Genomic DNA, 19,650 nt, shown 5'->3' on the forward strand with positions numbered 1-19,650 from the left:
GGTGAATAGAAACCCGGCGTTAGTAATTCTGGATGAATTATCTCGACTGCGCCCTTGTTGAGACGTGAATTGATTGCTTCAGTTAACTTCGGCAACAATTCTTTCCGATAAGGTATTTTCGGTGGCTTGCGAGGTTACGGGGATTTCTTGAGTAAAGTCGGCGCGTAGCCCTTTCTTAGAAAGTTGGAAACAAATTCGTCACCTAGAATGTCCCAATTCATCCAATATCTTGCCAATCTTCCGCCTACTGGGGAATGCTGTACATGAACGGCTGGTGGGGGGAGTTCCCTGTCGTTCAAAAGCCCATCTTCGCTGGTAATATTGCGAGATCACCTCAATCTGCGGCGGCGGTCGGCATCACATGACGTGTCATGCGACTTGCGAAAAGCAGATGATTTCCCGCCTCTGTAGTTGTACGAGCGTTTCTCTTTAGCTTTTTGAATGCCCGTCATACAGCTTTTGAATTGGGTTTTCTGCATGGATTGACGATACATAGAATTCATAGTCTGAACTGACTTGATCAGCATATGATCTTTGGAGTCTTAAAGCACTTCTTTGTTGATTTTGCGTATGTTACCATTAAAAATGGTTTGGGCCTCCCAGGGTTGTCTTAATAATTCTTTGGTATAGGTATACCAATTAGAATTATTTATAAGACCTTGTTGCTGTAGTAGTGTTAAACCTGCCGACACTGAACTCATATGATCAGAAATAATTTCTTGATTTTTCTTTTGATTGACGAGAGCTGAAAGTAGCATTCTTTCGCGGTCGTTCTGACAGGAGTGAGTAATCTTCATCAATCTCTGGTGAGCGAAGAAATTGCGACATGGCGTGCATGGGGAATTTCTTAGAATTAAAGCTCGGTATTTGAAGTCCTTGTGATTTCGTGGCTTTCGCAAAAGAAACATTAAGATTCTCTGCAATGTTGGAGATTGGTTTTATCGGTGGGATGGTTAGTGTGTCTATATCGTCCCCTTTGATACAGTATGTATCAGTGGGAGAAGAATTTCTTGACGGTGATGATATTGGCAGTCTATCTGTAATCCACGCCATTAATTCATGATCCTCATAAATTGAAGGGTAATTTACCCCCGATGTGTCCTCATTTTGAAGGGGCTCGAACATATCCTCCTCTCGCAGAAGATAGGAGGCGTTAGGATTCGGAGCCGTAAATGAAGGCTGCGACATCTGCGAGCTATTGTGTGAAGAGGTAGTCGACTGCGTGCCAGGTTGTTTACACATTTGTTGTTGCATAGCCATTATGACTTGTTGTGTGATATTTGCAATCACATCTGTATTAATAGCAGGCGTTAGCAAAGTACCTTGTGTAAAAAAGGTAGCCTGCGTGAAGGTAGTTGGCAGTGTAAACGTTGAAGGCCGCACGAAGGCGGGAGCCTGCGTGAACGCTGGCGTCTGTGTATACTCTTTTGATTAATAGCCTGCGCGAAGGTAGAGGATTGCGTAATTGTTGTGTTGGGCTGCGCGAAGGCCGGTATCTGCGCGAAGGTCTGAGGCTGATTGAGGTATATATCGGTTGTATTTGTAGCCGAATTGGATGACACTGCGGGCTGCGCGAACCTCTGGTGTTGTGCGGAAGTAATTGTCTGCGCGCAGGCTTTCTTCTGGCTAGAAGAAACAGCTGATTTTCTTGAAACTCCCTTCATGACTGCGGATGAAGTCTGTGGTTTTGTAGAGGTAATAACCTCTGCAAAAACATGCTCTCCCCTAGGGGAAGACAGCTGATGAAAGTAGATGATGCAGCACTCTTTTTCTTAGCTAGTTGTTGTAGAGTGATAGCCTTACTGAAGCGTTCAGTAGGTTTATTCTTAGACCCTCTAGACTTCTTCCTGGTAGACGAGGAAGTAAGATGGGGGGGTGACTGCATCATATTCAGCGGGAAACATATTCTGACGAAGGGCAGGGCGTATTCTTGCCTCTTCTTACTTTTAGCCGTCTCCGTGGATGATAACGAGCGTGATGACTCACGTCATTTCCGATCCAGCTTTTTCCTCAGCACTGCAAAAAGATAATTACTAAATTCTTCCTTCCCCAAAAGGGGCGCAGAATTTGCATCTATTCTCTGCAGTGCAGTTCTGTACTGTGCAGCTGGTACAGGTTGGATGAGGGTCCGAAATCTGAAAAACGTAATTTACATCAGTTACATGTTTTCATGATCTCCGATAGGGGCTGCATTTGAGTCCAAATTACGAAAAATTCTAATGCCAAATATATAAAATAATCGTTAGATATGATGTATAGAATATCACAGAAGATAATCCAAGCAAATGATTTTGTTAAAAAGGGTGAATTTTTATGGAAAGCTTGGATTATGATGCAAAGAAAAAAATTTCCAGCTGCCAAGATGGCGCGAAAAAGAGAGAGTGATGAGTTAATGGGCTTGGTCACATGGTTCCGGTGCGCATGCGCAGAGTGAGGGTGCATTTGGGTAAGCTGTTTTCTCTGTTCTTTGGGAACAGCACAGGACGTTTCCACTACCTATTCGGAAGAGAGAGAGATAAGCAATAAGTATTAGTCAGGATAAGATAAAATAAAGCTTTTCTGACATGATTGCACACTGATTTCCATTAATAACATTTGTTACTGATGACATAAAAACCTTATAACCAGTGAAATATACAGTGATCCCTCACAATGATGAAACTTGGAATAACATGAATAAGATATATTACAAACGTATGTCCAGATATACAATGAACACGTTTTCATAACCAGAGAGCATTATACTAGTACTAAAGTGGGTACTTCAGTTTGGATTTGTTGATTGGTATTTCCAGTGTTCAGCTGGTAACATCTTTGCTTTGTGAAAAAACATTGTGTCAGTGAAAACTTGAGTTTACATAAACTTTGGGAGCCATGTGTTATCACGCGATGACCGAGTCAGTGCTACATTGAAGGGTACAACAGAGAGGGAACATGGAAGTTACTTTCAGTGGGTGAGTTGGGTTGGTTTAACACCAATTTGAACAATATTGCAGTTATATCACAGTGTGTAATACACTGTCACCCCTCGAAGTGGTGCAGGTCTCAGACGATTACCACTTTGGTGAAACCAGTATCTTTTAGTAGTTTTGATCAATATTGATTAAATGTTTTATTGTCAATGCTTACTTCTAACAGTGAGTGTTCCATTAGCTTCATCCTTCCCAAACCTGTTCCTAGCGTAGCACTTGTAGTTGCCGGTGTCTTTGTGGTTCACATTCTGTAACAGCAATAACACAGCTTGCAGGTCAATAATCAAGTACCTTGCCCAGCCATTCAGATTACTCAACCCTTAGTTGATCTGCCAACTGCATTTGGTATATAAGTGTAATGCATTAAACCAATTGATAATATTAAAAACAAATTCTTCTCATACATAATCTTTTCCTTTTTTTACTGTTTGTTTGTTCTTTAACACCGTGCTCAGCAACATTCCAGCTATATTCCTGTTTCTGCACCCACCTTGATGAGGAGATCTCCGTTATCCTGTACAACATGGCGGTCCCCAGTCAGGGGCTGATTCCCCTTGAACCAAACAACGCTGGGCTTGGGCTTCCCCGACGACTCACATGTCAGTGTAATTGTCTGCCCCTCGGCCACCTTCAGTCTGGGCAAGGGCTCCCGGTCTACATTGGCTGGGATGGCTGCAAACAGGATCAAGCTCTCAACAGGTACCAACAACACAGCATATGTTTAATGCACTATGAAAACATACAAAATAAAACAATTTGGAGAATTATTCACAGTAAAAAACTATCTCCCATTCCTTCAGTTGAACGAACAGGTGATAACAAACTTAGTCAATAGTAATGGGAAACATGTGATAAAACATAACTAAACATGTTGATCCCATTTAAATTGTATTTCCTATTCTGCAAGACATTGTGTTTTACGCAGAGATTTAAATGCACAATTAAACTCAATCCATTTCAGCACAATTGTATCTGCATAAAAATGACAAAACATAATGCAAACAAGAAAAAAAGTGTGCAGGAGTCCCATATACCCCTGACTTCGACTCCAACATTTCTAAGTTCAAAACCTGATAAAAGCAATATTTTCTCAGAAAATGTAATAAATATCAAACTATGCACTGCTCCTCTCCTATTGATATAGGAACTGTACCCCTAATTGGAAAAAAATCCATGAAGTAATTATAGGTCGCACAAATGTTGACGTAAAAACAAATTCTACGTACAAAACATTAAAAAAATCATATTTTTTTCAGAAAATACCCAAGTCAAAATGAAACTTTACACTGCACCTCTTCTATAAGTATGTAAACTGTTCCCTAAATTTGAAAAGAATCCATGAAGTAGTTTTCTATAGCTAGTTACAGGTCAAATAATTCTAAGTAAAAAAATGAAAGAGGGCTGTGTTTTTTTTATTTAGAAAATACAATTACTTTAATCAAATTTGACACTGCACCTCTCCTATTGGTATAGAAAGTGTTCACCAAGTTTGAAAAGAATCTATTTGGTTGTTATCAAGTTATAGGTCGCACCAAAGTATGTCCTCGGAAGGACAGACGGAAGGAAGGTCGTAATTCCTTGGTATAAATATACACCCCTACCCTTTTATGTCGGGGGTATAATAATAACTAGTGTGTGGACAAATCTTCACATCCTAATCTACTTCTGTGTTTGGAAGTATCGTAGTCAACCAAGAAACCTGAGGTGTGAAGCAATCACCAGGACAGATGCTACATGGTTTTCAACATCCAAGTCAGTCTTCAAGCAGTAGATGCTTCCTGTACATGCAGATATGGTGTGTGAGTAATACCACGGTTAACATTAGGATCAATATCCCATTAGTTCAGGTACGATGACCAGGTATTAACCTAGTCAGACCACCTGATCCAAATTAGTCACCTCTTATGACAAGCCAGATCCCCTACAGGGTCGAGGCGGAAACTCATCAAAGACTCACCAAGAACATGCAGGAAGACATCAGCCCACATAAAGCCATTCTTATTGGTGGCATTGCACTGAATGACCTGCGAGTCAGACTTGGACAGGTTTGTAAAGATAAGTTTATTTCCTTGCAGCCTTCTTCTTGGGTTAGGGGGTTCCACTGGAAAACAACAATCCCATGAAAGGAAACATGCCAAACAGTTATCACATAAACATCATCATCATCATCAGCCCTGAAAGATTCTGTGTCAAAATGATTCAATTGTTATTGTCACAATTTAAATTTAAACATTTTTTTTTTGAAAGAGATGTTGCTGTGAGAAATGTTCATGGTTCATGCTTGTAATGTTTTACTCAAAGAGACCAACAGCCCATGTTTTAAACATGTAAATTTTATTGTTATGCCCAAATATGTTTGACAAATTTGTTTATAAATATGGTTTTGTATTCATGACACAATTGTATATATATATATAGCAACTTGTTCTCATCACTATATGGCTGAAATACTGCAGATGCACTGCTACATTTTAATCACTAACTCAAGGAGAAAGTAAACACCTTGTTGCAAATGAACTGAACAACCCTCTGATAAACAAGAAGGATTCCTATGCAATGTCATGGATTGTGAAGCTTAAAAAACAATATACTGCATTCCATCCTACACAAAATAATCAGACTATTTAGAAAAAGGTTTTGGCATGTTTCAGTATGTCCAGAATACTCACGTTCAATTTGGTTCCCATTGATGTACCACTGGACTGTGGGCTGAGGGCTTCCTTTAGCTTCACAGGAAAACGCTGCATTCTCTTCCACACCCACAGTCAGGTCTTTAGGCTCCAACACCCATTTGGGTCTGGCTGCAAAGTGGAATTCAGGATTATTAAGTGTTTCATCTTCCAATCTACTATCAATTCACTCAAGACTTTCCCTTTTCATAAACCTAGTGTTGATGTTCAGGGGGAACTTGCCAATTTCACATTTTGTCCAAGACAATGAATCTTTATGGTTCCAAAATAAACCTTTTTGAACTTTGGTCTATGAACATGGATGTGTAAGACTGTCAACTCCCTTCCATCTGAATGTGTGTGGTGTGTGTGGTGCGGGTTTCATGTGTGGGCAGGTAAGACTGTCAACTCCCCTCCATCTGGGTGTGTGTGATGCGGGTTTCATGTGTGGGCAGGTAAGACTGTCAACTCCCCTCCATCTGGGTGTGTGTGGTGTGGGTTTCATGTGTGGGCAGGTAAGACTGTCAACTCCCCTCCATCTGGGTGTGTGTGGTGTGGGTTTCATGTGTGGGCAGGTAAGACTGTCAACTCCCCTCCTTCTCAATGTATGTGGTGTGGGTTTCATGTCAATGCGTGTAGTATGTGTTTCAAGTGTGGACAGTGTTAATGGTCAACTCACCCTCTACTGTGAGATTGAAGGTCTTTTTGATGACTTTGTCATGGGCCGTGTTGCTTCCTTCACACACATAAAGTCCAGCATCTTCATACTTGACTCTCTTGATTTCTAAGTCAAACATATCCCTGCTCTGTGACATTCGAGACGTCAGCTCCTTTCCTTTTCTCTTCCATACAATTTTTACCTGAGGGCTGAAAGATGACACATCCAGTTTATGACTGTCACCTATAGATTCTCAGTTGACATGACATTCCGTGAGCTTCACAAACAAACCAAGTATCGAGAGTCAATGAATGGGAGTTGAGAAAATTGCTGATGTGTTAGATCCAGTCCACAAAAGCTTGACACGACGTTACAGTAAGGGACTGACAGTGGATCTTCTTAGTAGTCCTGCAGCCATTGTCTCATTTTAACCAAGGGCATAAGACGGAAAACATACATCAGTCAGATTAATGGACTTTTTGCTTTCACTGGGGTAGTTCTATTGACTTTGGGCTTAAGTCAATAAATAACACAACATAATTGTATAATTCCAACATCATTACACTGGGTGACATGACTTGACTTGATGCCGTGACAAAAAAGCAGACAACACAGTCAACATATTCTTATGAGGAAAAAACATACCAGTACTTGATTTGATAAAATGACGTACCAGCAACACTGCCATAGCACTTCTTACCACACAAACATACCAAAAGACACATACTGAGAAAAATCATGAGTTTACGTGAGCACCAACACCAAGCCTAAGCTTCATAATGACATTAATGCAAGTGGTCTTAGAAAAATAAAAAGACGATTCTCCCATAACTACAACAAGACTGTCAACTTAGAATATAATGATATAGATTGGGGTATAAGCAGTTAACTGAGTAAAGTTTACTTTTCTTGCTTGATGTGTCATATCTCAATAGCTGAAAATACAGTATATGACAATGCAGTAGGTCCATGGATGAAGACTGTCAAGGCTCCAAGTGTGGATATAAGCCATCTTCTCAATGTAATGAGCAGTCTTAAGTATTCATCACATCTGCTGTTACTGCACTGGGCAGTGTCATGAGCTGGACGAGCATTGTTACAGCATTCACAAGTAAACTCGGCCAGCAATAGTGGAGTCACATGCAACACTTACTTTCCTGCGAAAATACACTTGAACTTGGCTGTTTTGCCCACGAGTCCAAGCACATCTAAGGTTGAATGCCACAGAAGAGACACAGGCTCATCAGCTGGCTCTGGAAGAAAACAGAGTATGACAACATCTCTCACGACACGTCTGTATGAAACATGTCTCAAACCAGTTAGCAGGATCTAGAATCTGAAGCAACAGACCTGCTTACTGGATTAGCCTTTTGGGCAAAGACATACCTACTAAAGTAAATTAGCATGATTATGAAATATTTTATGAAGACTGGGTTGTAACCAATAAACTGCTGTTCAATTCTTCATTACAACTGCTTGGACTAAGAAGAGATGTGAACATTCATAGGTCACACTAAACCCATCACCTGACATCTGCTCTGTTAACAAGGCACTGCAAATATTCTTTCCTGCTTTGGACAACTCTCACAAAGGTGACATCCAAGAAGTGCTTTATGTTCTGTCAGTTGAAACCAAAGACAAATTTAAGCTGCTTTGCAATATGTCTATGCCAGCACGCAACTGTATACTTACAGCAGCCTAGCAATTGGTTCATTATCAAAGAAGAAAATTACGCCACTTTTAGCATAATGTTATTCAAGCTTGAATGGGATATTTACAGAATAAGCAGTGAGCTACGCCAAATTACAGTGAACTGTCCCGAGTGAATGAATGGTGTTAATCTAGAGTTTTAAGTTGGTTATTCTATATTTTACTCTTTGTAATATTAAGAGAGAAAATGAAGAAACTTCACAGAAGGCAGCCTATTGTTCAAATGATGCAATGTAATTATCTGAGATGTCATGAACAATGGATGAGGTCAAATTGTGTTTTTCTCAACACTGAAGCTGTGTGATGTTAATGGCTTCAAGTGACAATTAAGTCTGTATTGGGTTACATATATAACTGTTACCGTATTTTCTTGAGTATAGTGCGCACCCGTGTATAATGCGCACCACCCTCTAGCGGATTCAGTATTTTTGAAAAAAATAATAATTGGAATACCAAGTGCAGAAAAAATTTACACCGTACCCCTTCAGCGAAGTCCGGCTAACGAATGGGTGATGAGGAACTTTGTCAGTACAAATTCGAAATTTGAGATTTAAAATCACCGGACATGTTGATTTACCGTTTAAATTGTATTTTTTGTTCTGCTAGGCATTGTTTTATATCCAGGGATTAAGATTACCTTGTGTATTTTCTCGTAAACTAAGCCGGAAACAGCAATCAGCTGTACACACGTTTTCTTGGAATCTACCGGTGATTCGGTCAAGACACACCCAATGATATAACTTTACAGGATTTTAATGCAAGGATCGGCAAAAATTGTATCTGAAACTATTTTTTTATCAGGAATAATATATTCCAATATCTTGTTAATTTAGATGCAGCTTTTACTAAATATATTTAAAATAATAATAACCCAAGCGAAGCAGCTGTTTGCTATTGCCGGGTATTATTTTTTACATGGAACCAGTCTGACCAGTCACCGTCTAGGCTCCTGTGCGCGTGATCGCGAGAATTACGTGCTGACATAGACATAATGCGCACCTCCTGCTACACAGTTGTGTTTTTTTAAAAAAAAGTGTGCACTATACTCGAGAAAATATGGTAGTCTGCATTGACTCAAGCCTGGATTTATTGGGCACATACATTTTAATCTGCACATTTAGTCACTAGTCCAAAGAACTAATTTATGAAGCACAGTTATTTTATATTAATTAGTATATTAAAGGAAATTTTGACCTGAATAGCAAGTTGGCTGGCTGAACAACACATCCCTATCAACTCTGTAGGAAATCTCACACACCTATAACAAATTACTATATCTTTCTTCCACATCTCTCTGTTAAAACAAATCTATATCATACTTTCAACCAGATTGTAACTCCCACACTTAAACACTGGCTTACGATAATTGTAGTGCTAAGATTGCTTTGTGGAACGATGCCCAAAAGTGGTTAAACCCAATTTCACTCACTGAAACATTTCTGGGTTGACAGCTGTATATCACAGCAGGTTAGGGTTCACATGAGTACAGAATGGATCCCTAAAGATAGGACTGTAGTGAATAAACAAGTTTCTAACATTTGGAGACTCATTAAACAAAATATAAACACAGGACATCCCACTGTACTAGTAAACAACCTTGCAACCCCTGTTAAATACCTTCACAATCAACTGTAGGTTTTAAACTCCACGGGTAATGTGACACCCATACAGAAACCTTAAACATTCATGGTATTTTATATACTGGCCCTTAAACCTCTAATGGTATCATCTTATGATTCTTAGCAGGGACAGAAAGTCCCCCTCACCCAGGGATATTTTACACAAAGTGCCTCTGTCCCACAGATATACTTTGCATTTGAACATACTCCATATAACAGTCCCTCCATCTGAACATGTGCGTGGTGTGTGTTTCTTGTGGGGGCAGTGTTGACAAATGACAAATGTCACTCCAATTTCAGTGTGATGGAACCTGCAACCTCTGTATATGTAGCCTAGTGAGTGGGCGAGCCCCTAGGCTAAAGAGGCACTCATAATCCACAATGCTTAAAGAATCTGTATTACAAGTACATGTATGCCAGCAAGGGATATTTTATGTCCGTTTCCTAGGGGTCATAGAAAGTGTGCTGTAAACATAAAATTGTTGCTAAATGGTGTTTCAGATTGTTTGTTTCAGAATAGAAGACAGATAAAACACTGTACCTTAGGTTTGGTAAAAAAAGTAAACACTCGGGGTCGGTGATGAAAGAGTGTTCAATCTGACACACGACTCACTTCCGTTGTCAGCATATGCTGCACCTAGCCTTTTGCTCACCTGCTTCTTTTTGGTATTCCTTGCATTTAAACAGTTAATAAGTTGGATTATACACTTCTCCTGGATTTTGATTACATTCCACTACTAAAAATATGATTTTTTAAAAATATTTTATTATTGCTGACCTAAACAATAAAAATACAAGAGAATTATTTCTCAATCCCCTGTAAACATGGTAAATGAGTGGAAACAAACAAATCTAAATTTCCTTCTTCTCTGTTGCCCCTAGAAAGTGATAAGCATAAAAAAGTAGGGCGAGTAGAGTCAAAATAAGTTTTCAGTCCTCTGCATTTTTTCGAGTTGTTTCACAAAACATTAACTTTCAATTGACACCTTTCACAAAAATAAACTCTAAACTGTGAGCAATGCATACTGCATACTGTATCAGAATATGATGAACAAATATACTGGCATCATCAAAAGAAACAAGCATGCAAAGGTTCTGCTTGACTGGTCCAGCAGTTTCAGAGAAGATGTTTATCTTTACTCATTTATATAAAGGTCGGAAGGAATGCGTGCATAGTCAGAAAGAAATGAGAACATAAGCAATTTCTACTGGAACCATGGAGTCTTATTGTTATTGTCATCAAACTAAACTATCATGTAACTAACCACTGGCCAGGGTAGTAACCCAGTGGTCGGGTTAACTGCTGAGGTTAACTGCTGGCCTGTTGGCCTGTGGCCAGTTCACATGACAAAGGGCTTGCTGAAACCTAAAGTAGATGGCCATTTTGGCCAAGCTTGGATCGGCTCGGCAGAGTGACAACCAGCCACCATTTTGAAATGTTGTGTAAGATTTAACCTTGAGTGCAGGAAAGAACATTTTAGGCGTATGGAGTTCAAATTTTTCCGAGCCCTGCTAGGTGACTACACGACCTCAAGTTTGACCACTTCACAGCCTCAACCATTTAGTTGTAGGCGAGTTAGTTTGGAGAAGGGTCAGTAACTTTAAAAAGGAGCAAGCTGGCTACAAACAAATTTGTTGTTAAAACTACGCCTGGTAGTCATGTGGGTACCTGGGTCTTACTCATGATCTATCCGACAGAAGCCCCTGAGTTACCCTTCTTAGCACCAGTGAAAATTGGAGGTATGTGTATCATCAACCACCTACTCTATCAACTGACAAATGCATCCGTCAATTAAACTACACTTTTAACAAAGCAAACCATGGCAACGAGACCGGAAGTGGGGCATATCAATTGAACTTCATACTATTAAGTGAGATGAGCATGAAATTAACTGATCATAAACATCTCTTGATCATATTTTTGCCATTGCTTGTCTAATTCGACTGAAATACAAATTTTAGAACCAGTGTCCAAGTAAAAAAAAACCCGTGTAAATATATGTAATGTTTTGTTTTTGTTTGTTTAACGCCGCACTCAGCAATATTCCAGCTATATGACGGCAGTCTGTAAAGAATCGAGTCTGGACCAGACAATCCAGTGATTAGCATCGATCCACACAATTGGGATCGATGACATGCATCAACCAAGTCAGTGAGCCTGACCACCTGATCCAGTTAGTTGCCTCTTATGACAAGCAAAGTCGCCTTTTACAACAAGCATGAGTTGCTGAAGACCTATTCTACCCCGGATCTTCATGGGGTACGTATGTAATGTAAAGAGGGAGTGAGCGAGTGAGTATGGATTCAGCACAATTCCAGCAATATTATGAAGGGGGACACCAGAAAAGGTCTTCACCCATTGTAATGTAAAGAAACAATTGGGTTAGACTATACTGGCTTGCCACATTTAGAGAGAACTTCACAAATGTTATGACAGACAGCACACATTGTAACATTCAGGTGTACATAATTATAGTACATGTATGTATACACTGATACACATATGTAAGATGCATCATGACACACATGCATATGTAAGATGCATCATGACACACATGCATATGTAAGATGCATCATGAGACACATGCATATGTAAGATGCATCATGACACACATGCATATGTAAGATGCATCATGACACACATGCATATGTAAGATGCATCATGACACACATGCATATGTAAGATGCATCATGAGACAGAGTAGCCACTGTGGGTCAAAGATGTCACGCTATACTTTATAGATGAAAACACTTGTTGCTGTTTTGTTACCATACTGGACTTAAGATTCCACTTTCGACAGCACTGAATCATCTCAAGTACAATACATCCATGTGATTCTGAAAATCTGTTGATAATTTTACCACCTATTTTCTATTTCCACCCACTACAGCAACTTCCGATACAAGGTGCAGTCGCATTTGTAGCAGACGGTCAATGGAAATTTAGTGCTTGTAAATTTTTCTTTGAAATTCATGGATTTCAGTGTTTCACAATACAACGTTTAGCCAACTTGTGTGTGTGTGTGTGTGTGTGTGTGTGTGTGTGTGTGTGTGTGTGTGTGTGTGTGTTCATGACAAGTAAGCACGTAGAACCTTATACATGTTAGACAAATAAGGATTAGTGTTTTGTTTAGAACAACCATTTTGACCTAATCTAGGGACCCCCAAAATACCAGTAATATTTAAATACAATAGCTAAAGAATGTCAATTGTTAACACAGAGAATACATGATACATTTATATTATACATATAATTGTGCATCAATGCAGTATTGTATTATTGTCAACAAACTGTACAATTTGGTCCTTTTCGACAGTTTGCGGATATAATGGCGTGTCCTAACTTTCCAGTGTCTGGCTATATGATCAAGGGGAGCGAACCCCACTTATTATCTCCCAATAGATACATCCCAGGTACAATGTCTGAAGTACATAAACACACAAGCTACAACAATACCATCTATGGAGCAGTACCAAATGTTAGCATGGGATTAAAAACTTATTTCCTTGAGTGTTGAGACATACCCAACGCATCCATAAAAACTGAATTGTTATAAAGTACCATATTTTCTTGAGTATAGTGCACACCCAAGTATAATGCGCACCCCCCTCTTGTGGATTCAGCATTAGGGGAAATTCTTTTTGAATATCATGTGCAGAAAAAAATTACACTGTACCCCTTCAGCGAATTCCGGTAAACAAATGGGTGATAAGAAACTTGGTCAGTAAAAATTTGACATGTTGATTTACCGTTTAAATTGTATTTATTGTTCTGCTAGGCATTGTATTACATGCAGAGATGAAGGTTACCCTCTGTATTTTCTGATAAACTAAGCCGGAAACAGCAATCAGCTGTACGCATGTTTTATTGGAATCTACAGGTGATTCAGTTAAAACTTACCCAATGATATAACTTTAAAGGATTTTGATACAAGGATAGGGAAAAATTGTATCTGAAACTATTTTTTTATCAGGAATAATATATTCCAATATCATGCTATTTTAAATTGCAGCTTTTACTAAATATGTTTAAAATATTAATAACCCTAAGCATGCCGCTTCGGTGCAGCTGATCGCTAATGCCTTCATGTGTACATACAAGTGTACAGATTTGTAAATACTATTTCTACTCAATCACAGGTCTTCAGGAAACAGAAAACATCTAAGAAAACGACTTCTTGTTTCTATATGGGGTTTAGAGAGTCTGGTTAATGCATGTCCTTTACAAAGTTACAGGTCACAGCACTACAGAAACATTGGACTGAGAAGAAGAGAATTAGTATTATAGTAGAGCATTTTAGAGGAAGAGCTACGCTGGATTAAGAGAGTCACTGATCCTAATTTGGCACAAGATTTGTAGAAGTTTACCCTTTTCACCGTCCTCTGTAAATGACAAAATAAAAGCTCAGCATTGACAGTATTTGCGAGCTATCACAGCATGACTTCCCACATGGTAGCAAGTCATCTGGTGAAGCACACATAAAATATCATATTTAAAGCAGGCAACAGATAACAGTACACAAATATTCAAATGTGAACGGTTTCAGCAAAAGTAACAAGTTTAAATATGTATCTCTATTACATACTAAAAACAAATCTGTTGCACAATCATGCATATATATGATCAAGAACTATCATAGATTAAAATGCTTTGGTGGATTAAAGTTAAGTTTTACAAGTAATCATGTTGATTGTATGTTTATTTTCATCAAAAAGGGGATGGGGAATGTCTTTGAAGGTTGGTCTTTCATGACAACCACCTATTAATCTATTCCATCATGTCTTTGCGGTGAGTAAATCAAGCATTGGATTGTCTAGTCCAGATTTTTATTATGAACAAGCTACAATACTGCTGGGAGCAGCGTTCAAAAACAAACAAACAAACAAACAACTGCTACAAATGGCCACTTGAAACCCTTGTGTGGCATCTTATAGACACTGAGACAGGATAGACTATCAGCACATCACAGAATCACAAAATTGTATCCAAGATGTCAGTTCTTTCGTGGCATTCCTCCTTCCTCAGCACACCAGTTACCAGTCAAGTGCCTGGTCCACACATGTAAGTAACAATTACATTACCATTATCCAGTTTCTTTTTAAATAACTTCATCCTTACAAAAAATACATGAAAGTTTTATTGATGACAGAGAACATCAAAATTTGTTTCCCTCCACTTATTTTTAAAAGTAACCCCAAACATCAACTGTTACTTATCCATATAACTAGGATATTTCATTAGACATGTCATAAACAGACAAAATGTCATTTAAAAGTGAGGGGCATGACTTCAGAGTGCCAATGATGAGTGATAAGAATGTGTGATTCTATGGTATCACAGCGTGTCAGTTTGATGTACAAGGAAAGCCCCAAGTGATGCAGGACTCAGACCTTAACCACTATGGTGAAATACACGATTACCGATATGGTGTAGACAAACCAAGAAACATAATCAGGGCAAACCAAAATTCAAACCCACGATGCCTGGCATGTCTAAGAGATACAATTCTGCACAGCAAATTGCAGCATCCTAGATGACGAGGCCCCTAATCATTCGGCCGAACTCTTGAGACTTCATTTACTAAAACTCTTTCCCAAATGTTGCGCCATAACATATAGCTCTCTCACATTGCTGATCTAGTCGTACATAGAACAAATGTGCATTTTCAAAGGAACATATAAACCTGTTAACACAGCAACCCTGGCATTAAGTGTTTCCACATGTATGCACAGATGTCAACCTTCCCTTTCTTTGGGTCAAAACCTCATGCCTAACAAATCATGGGGCATAGGCATATGAACCAACCTAATTTTTACATACGTATGCCATTGAAGGATTGTATTGTATTGGTTCGAGTTGTGAGCGCTGTGATAATGCCTATGGATGACTTACATATACTCACTGGTGTCGTCCTGCACATGAATTAATCTCTCTAAACTTCTTGAACACTTTTTTTATCAAATCATAATCAGATCCCCTTTTTTAAATGACATCATTTTGGCTACTTTTTCCATACTGACTACATACATGACATGCAGCAATATAATCCTGGAGGGAAGGAGCAATACTTACTTCCGAAAGGTTCCAGAATTTTATCCTCCCCTTGATTGAATGATCGTACAATCTTGTTGTTGGCCATGCACACATACTTGGCCCCTTCCTGGCCATCCTCCGGTTTCACATTGGTTATATACAGATTACCTTTCCAATCCATCGTAATCCGATTATCCAAGTTCACAAAGTTAAACCCCTCTTCCGAATCCTCATCCCGGTAGTCAAGGTCACCTTCGGATACAATAATCCAGCTGATTTTTGCTCTTGGAATGCTATTTGGAGGTCTACACGTAAGAATTTCTGATCGCCCCAACAATGCCCTCTTCTTTTGAGGTACTGTGGTGGGGAAAGGGTCCATTCTTGCTAACTGCACGTTTCTTTTAATTGAAATAGATTTGCCGAAAATATTTTCAGCCACACACTGATACACTCCCTCATCAGTGGTCCGAGCCTGGTCAATGACCAAAGTACCCACGTTAGACTGAAGGGTCATCCGTGCCTTGTTCTCGGGAATGCTCAGGTTCATTCGAATGCCATTTCTCAGCCAGTAATATCTGAAAACAATGTATAACATGTAGTGCATGTTATATATTATGAAACAAAATCATAATCTACACTGCATATTGGGCACAGTTTGAGCAAAAGTTCTTATCAGAGTGCCAGTACTGGACAGACCTTACTGGTCACCTAAACACATGTCCATATACTTCAAACTTCCCAAGCCAAGAGCGCCCACTTGCTTTTTTCCACCCTTGCTAGATCAAGCCCACTTTCTTTTGCTAAATTTAACAAAATCTACATTCACAACTCGTACACCTTCGTATGAACGTGATTTACCGCTGCCTGTCTTTGTTGACACGAACATGTCTTTTCGTTATCTGATTGACTAGGTCGTCGCCTATGGTAGTTGCTATCTTTGTGAAGCTATACGAGATAAGAACAGCGATCTGATTGGATATAGCGTTTTCATTACAAGGGGCACAACTCGTGATCTACGCAAGGTGGCGCCAGGGTCAAGCCAAGAAAAGTGGCCGTGATGTGGCAAGGGTAGAAACTAGGCTTTGATATAGGCTAGAGGGCATGCTTGCCTTAGGAAGATGATATACTTCTTTCAGAACATGCATTGCTATATGGCCGAAATATTGCCGAGAAATTGAATATCAACTCACTTGTTTTATCTCTATTACCACTACAGCTATTGGAGGAATGTTTGGATGATGGTGTCCCCTATAGGTGGACATATGACATTGGATCTGACAACAGCTCCAAGTGGAGATCTGATGTTGGATCTGACAACTCTTGTGAGACCCTGTACCAGATCCTATACTAAAGTAGATAGCAGTCTCACAAAGCTATTCTACATTAACCTGAGAACAGAATTCAATTAATAAAACAGTCTTTTATATACTCTGAGGCTGTAATTGTATCCTTTCAGAGAAGAGTATAAGTGAAAGTTATTTTATCCAGCAATCAGCGAATATTTCAGCTCGAACACAGCACCATGAAAATAATGAAGTTTGGACCAGAAAAACCAGTGTCTAAAAGCATTAGCAAAGATCCTTGCCATTTTGAAATGATAAAAATGCATCCAAAACATTGAGTCTGAAAGTCTGACCACCCAATTTTAGAACTGGCTAGTGCAGTAAGCATGGGCCTCTGGGATCTCTTCTTCACTGACGCCCCAGTCCCCACTCCCTCCAGCTTCCTCTAGTGCAGTAAGCATGGGCCTCTGGGATCTCTTCGTCACTGACGCCCCACGCCCCACTCCCCACTCCCTCCAGCTTCCTCTGCCTACCGGTACTTACACAGGCTCGGGGGATCCTTCAGCTATACAACCCAACTCTATTTTCTCTTCAGCTAAGTAATAAACATTCCTGTGAGTAGCTCTGGCAACACTGGGCGGCTTGGAGTCTGAAACAATAATAATGACAATGAAAATAAGTACACAAGTACATACATAGAGAGGATGTGAAGTACTGGTTAATGCTGGGGTGACCAGGCACTAGATGCCACTACATTCAAGACCGGATGTGTATGTGACAATACTACATAAGGGGAGAAAACTACAACTCACATAAGCACTAGAGTCAAACACTGTCTAACCTCACACTAGCCATGCATGTGTGTTGTGAGACTGAAGTATTAATGCCAGGATCATACCTGGAATGTAACTATGATATCAATAATACTATAATAGCAGTAAAAGTATATAAAAAACCTATGTTATCAATAAAACCATGTGAACATATATATCAAAACTAAAATGATAAAACCTATATCAACGAAACTACAACTTCAATGACACAATAATTATATAGACAACAAACTATGACATCAATATGAAAATCAAAATAGTATTAAACAATAATGACATCAACCTACCATATAATGAAACCAACAACAAAACTACAATATCAATAATAGCCAATTAAAATGAACACATCCAGCTTGATTCCTGTTGTTGGAGATAAAGGTGTGGGGTGTGTTTGCACTTACTGGGGTTAGAAAGACTCTCTGTTGCTATGGCCAGTCCTGTCGATAGGACCACCAGCACAAGGGCAGGAGGCAGACCTGGACCCATTGTTAACTCAGCATTGGTCCCTCTCTACTGCACTACCTGAAACATAATTCCAGAGTCACATATCTACCTTAAAATATGGCATAGAAAGTTACAACCAATATCTTGAATCATGAACGTGTGGTCAATGTCAGCTTTGTCATGCACAAGCCCACTATTTCTGCTTCAAGTTGCTAGCAGACTTCTTCAACCCCACCCCCCCCAAAAGGTTGCCCAAGAGCATGTTACTGCTCTATACTGGTTGAATGCTAGGCACTGTGCCTGTCACTGCTCTATACAGGTTAAATGCTAGGCTCTGTGCACATCACTGCTCTATACAGGTTGAATGCTAGGCACTGTGCACATCACTGCTCTATACTGGCTGAATGCTAGGCTCTGTGCACATCACTGCTCTATACAGGTTGAATGCTAGGCACTGTGCACGTCACTGCTCTATACTGGCTGAATGCTAGGCACTGTGCACGTCACTGCTCTATACTGGCTGAATGCTAGGCACTGTGCACGTCACTGCTCTATACTGGCTGAATGCTAGGCTCTGTGCACATCACTGCTCTATACAGGTTGAATGCTAGGCACTGTGCACGTCACTGCTCTATACTGGCTGAATGCTAGGCTCTGTGCACGTCACTGCTCTATACAGGTTGAATGCTAGGCTCTGTGCACGTCACTGCTCTATACAGGTTGAATGCTAGGCTCTGTGCACATCACTGCTCTATCAGGTTGAATGCTAGGCACTGTGCACGTCACTGCTCTATACTGGCTGAATGCTAGGCACTGTGCACGTCACTGCTCTATACTGGCTGAATGCTAGGCCCTGTGCACATCACTGCTCTATACTGGCTGAATGCTAGGCTCTGTGCACATCACTGCTCTATACTGGCTGAATGCTAGGCTCTGTGCACGTCACTGCTCTATACAGGCTGAATGCTAGGCCCTGTGCACGTCACTGCTCTATACTGGCTGAATGCTAGGCCCTGTGCACATCACTGCTCTATACAGGCTGAATGCTAGGCCCTGTGCACATCACTGCTCTATACTGGCTGAATGCTAGGCTCTGTGCACATCACTGCTCTATACTGGCTGAATGCTAGGCACTGTGCACGTCACTGCTCTATACTGGCTGAATGCTAGGCACTGTGCACGTCACTGCTCTATACTGGCTGAATGCTAGGCTCTGTGCACGTCACTGCTCTATACAGGCTGAATGCTAGGCACTGTGCACGTCACTGCTCTTTACTGGTTGAATGCTAGGCACTGTGCCTGTCACTGCTCTATACTGGCTGAATGCTAGGCACTGTGCCTGTCACTGCTCTATACTGGCTGAATGCTAGGCACTGTGCACGTCACTGCTCTATACTGGCTGAATGCTAGGCTCTGTGCCTGTCACTG

The 19,650-nt window shown here is 40.1% G+C and overlaps 1 protein-coding gene across 6 annotated transcripts in view; it reads right to left on the minus strand.

Moving 5' to 3' along the window:
• Positions 1-19,650, minus strand: part of LOC124140101 (neuroglian-like) — an 82,185-nt gene that overhangs the window by 19,894 nt on the left and 42,641 nt on the right. For 5 of the 6 annotated variants that reach the window (XM_046507471.2, XM_046507472.2, XM_046507475.2 and 2 more), the window contains 10 exons: positions 18,180-18,300; positions 17,489-17,594; positions 15,702-16,237; positions 13,997-14,011; positions 7,453-7,552; positions 6,321-6,508; positions 5,642-5,773; positions 4,930-5,073; positions 3,463-3,644; positions 3,130-3,220 (listed from right to left, as the gene is read on the minus strand). In XM_046507471.2, the coding sequence (XP_046363427.1) occupies positions 3,130-3,220; positions 3,463-3,644; positions 4,930-5,073; positions 5,642-5,773; positions 6,321-6,508; positions 7,453-7,552; positions 13,997-14,011; positions 15,702-16,237; positions 17,489-17,594; positions 18,180-18,264 (1,579 nt within the window). In that variant the 5' untranslated portion in view covers positions 18,265-18,300. The remainder of the gene's footprint in view (positions 1-3,129; positions 3,221-3,462; positions 3,645-4,929; positions 5,074-5,641; positions 5,774-6,320; positions 6,509-7,452; positions 7,553-13,996; positions 14,012-15,701; positions 16,238-17,488; positions 17,595-18,179; positions 18,301-19,650) is intronic. The other variant, XM_046507474.2, reaches the window with a different exon arrangement.

Source organism: Haliotis rufescens, unplaced genomic scaffold (assembly GCF_023055435.1).
Source record: "Haliotis rufescens isolate VD_foot unplaced genomic scaffold, xgHalRufe1.0.p SCAF_22, whole genome shotgun sequence".
NCBI lineage: Eukaryota > Metazoa > Mollusca > Gastropoda > Lepetellida > Haliotidae > Haliotis > Haliotis rufescens.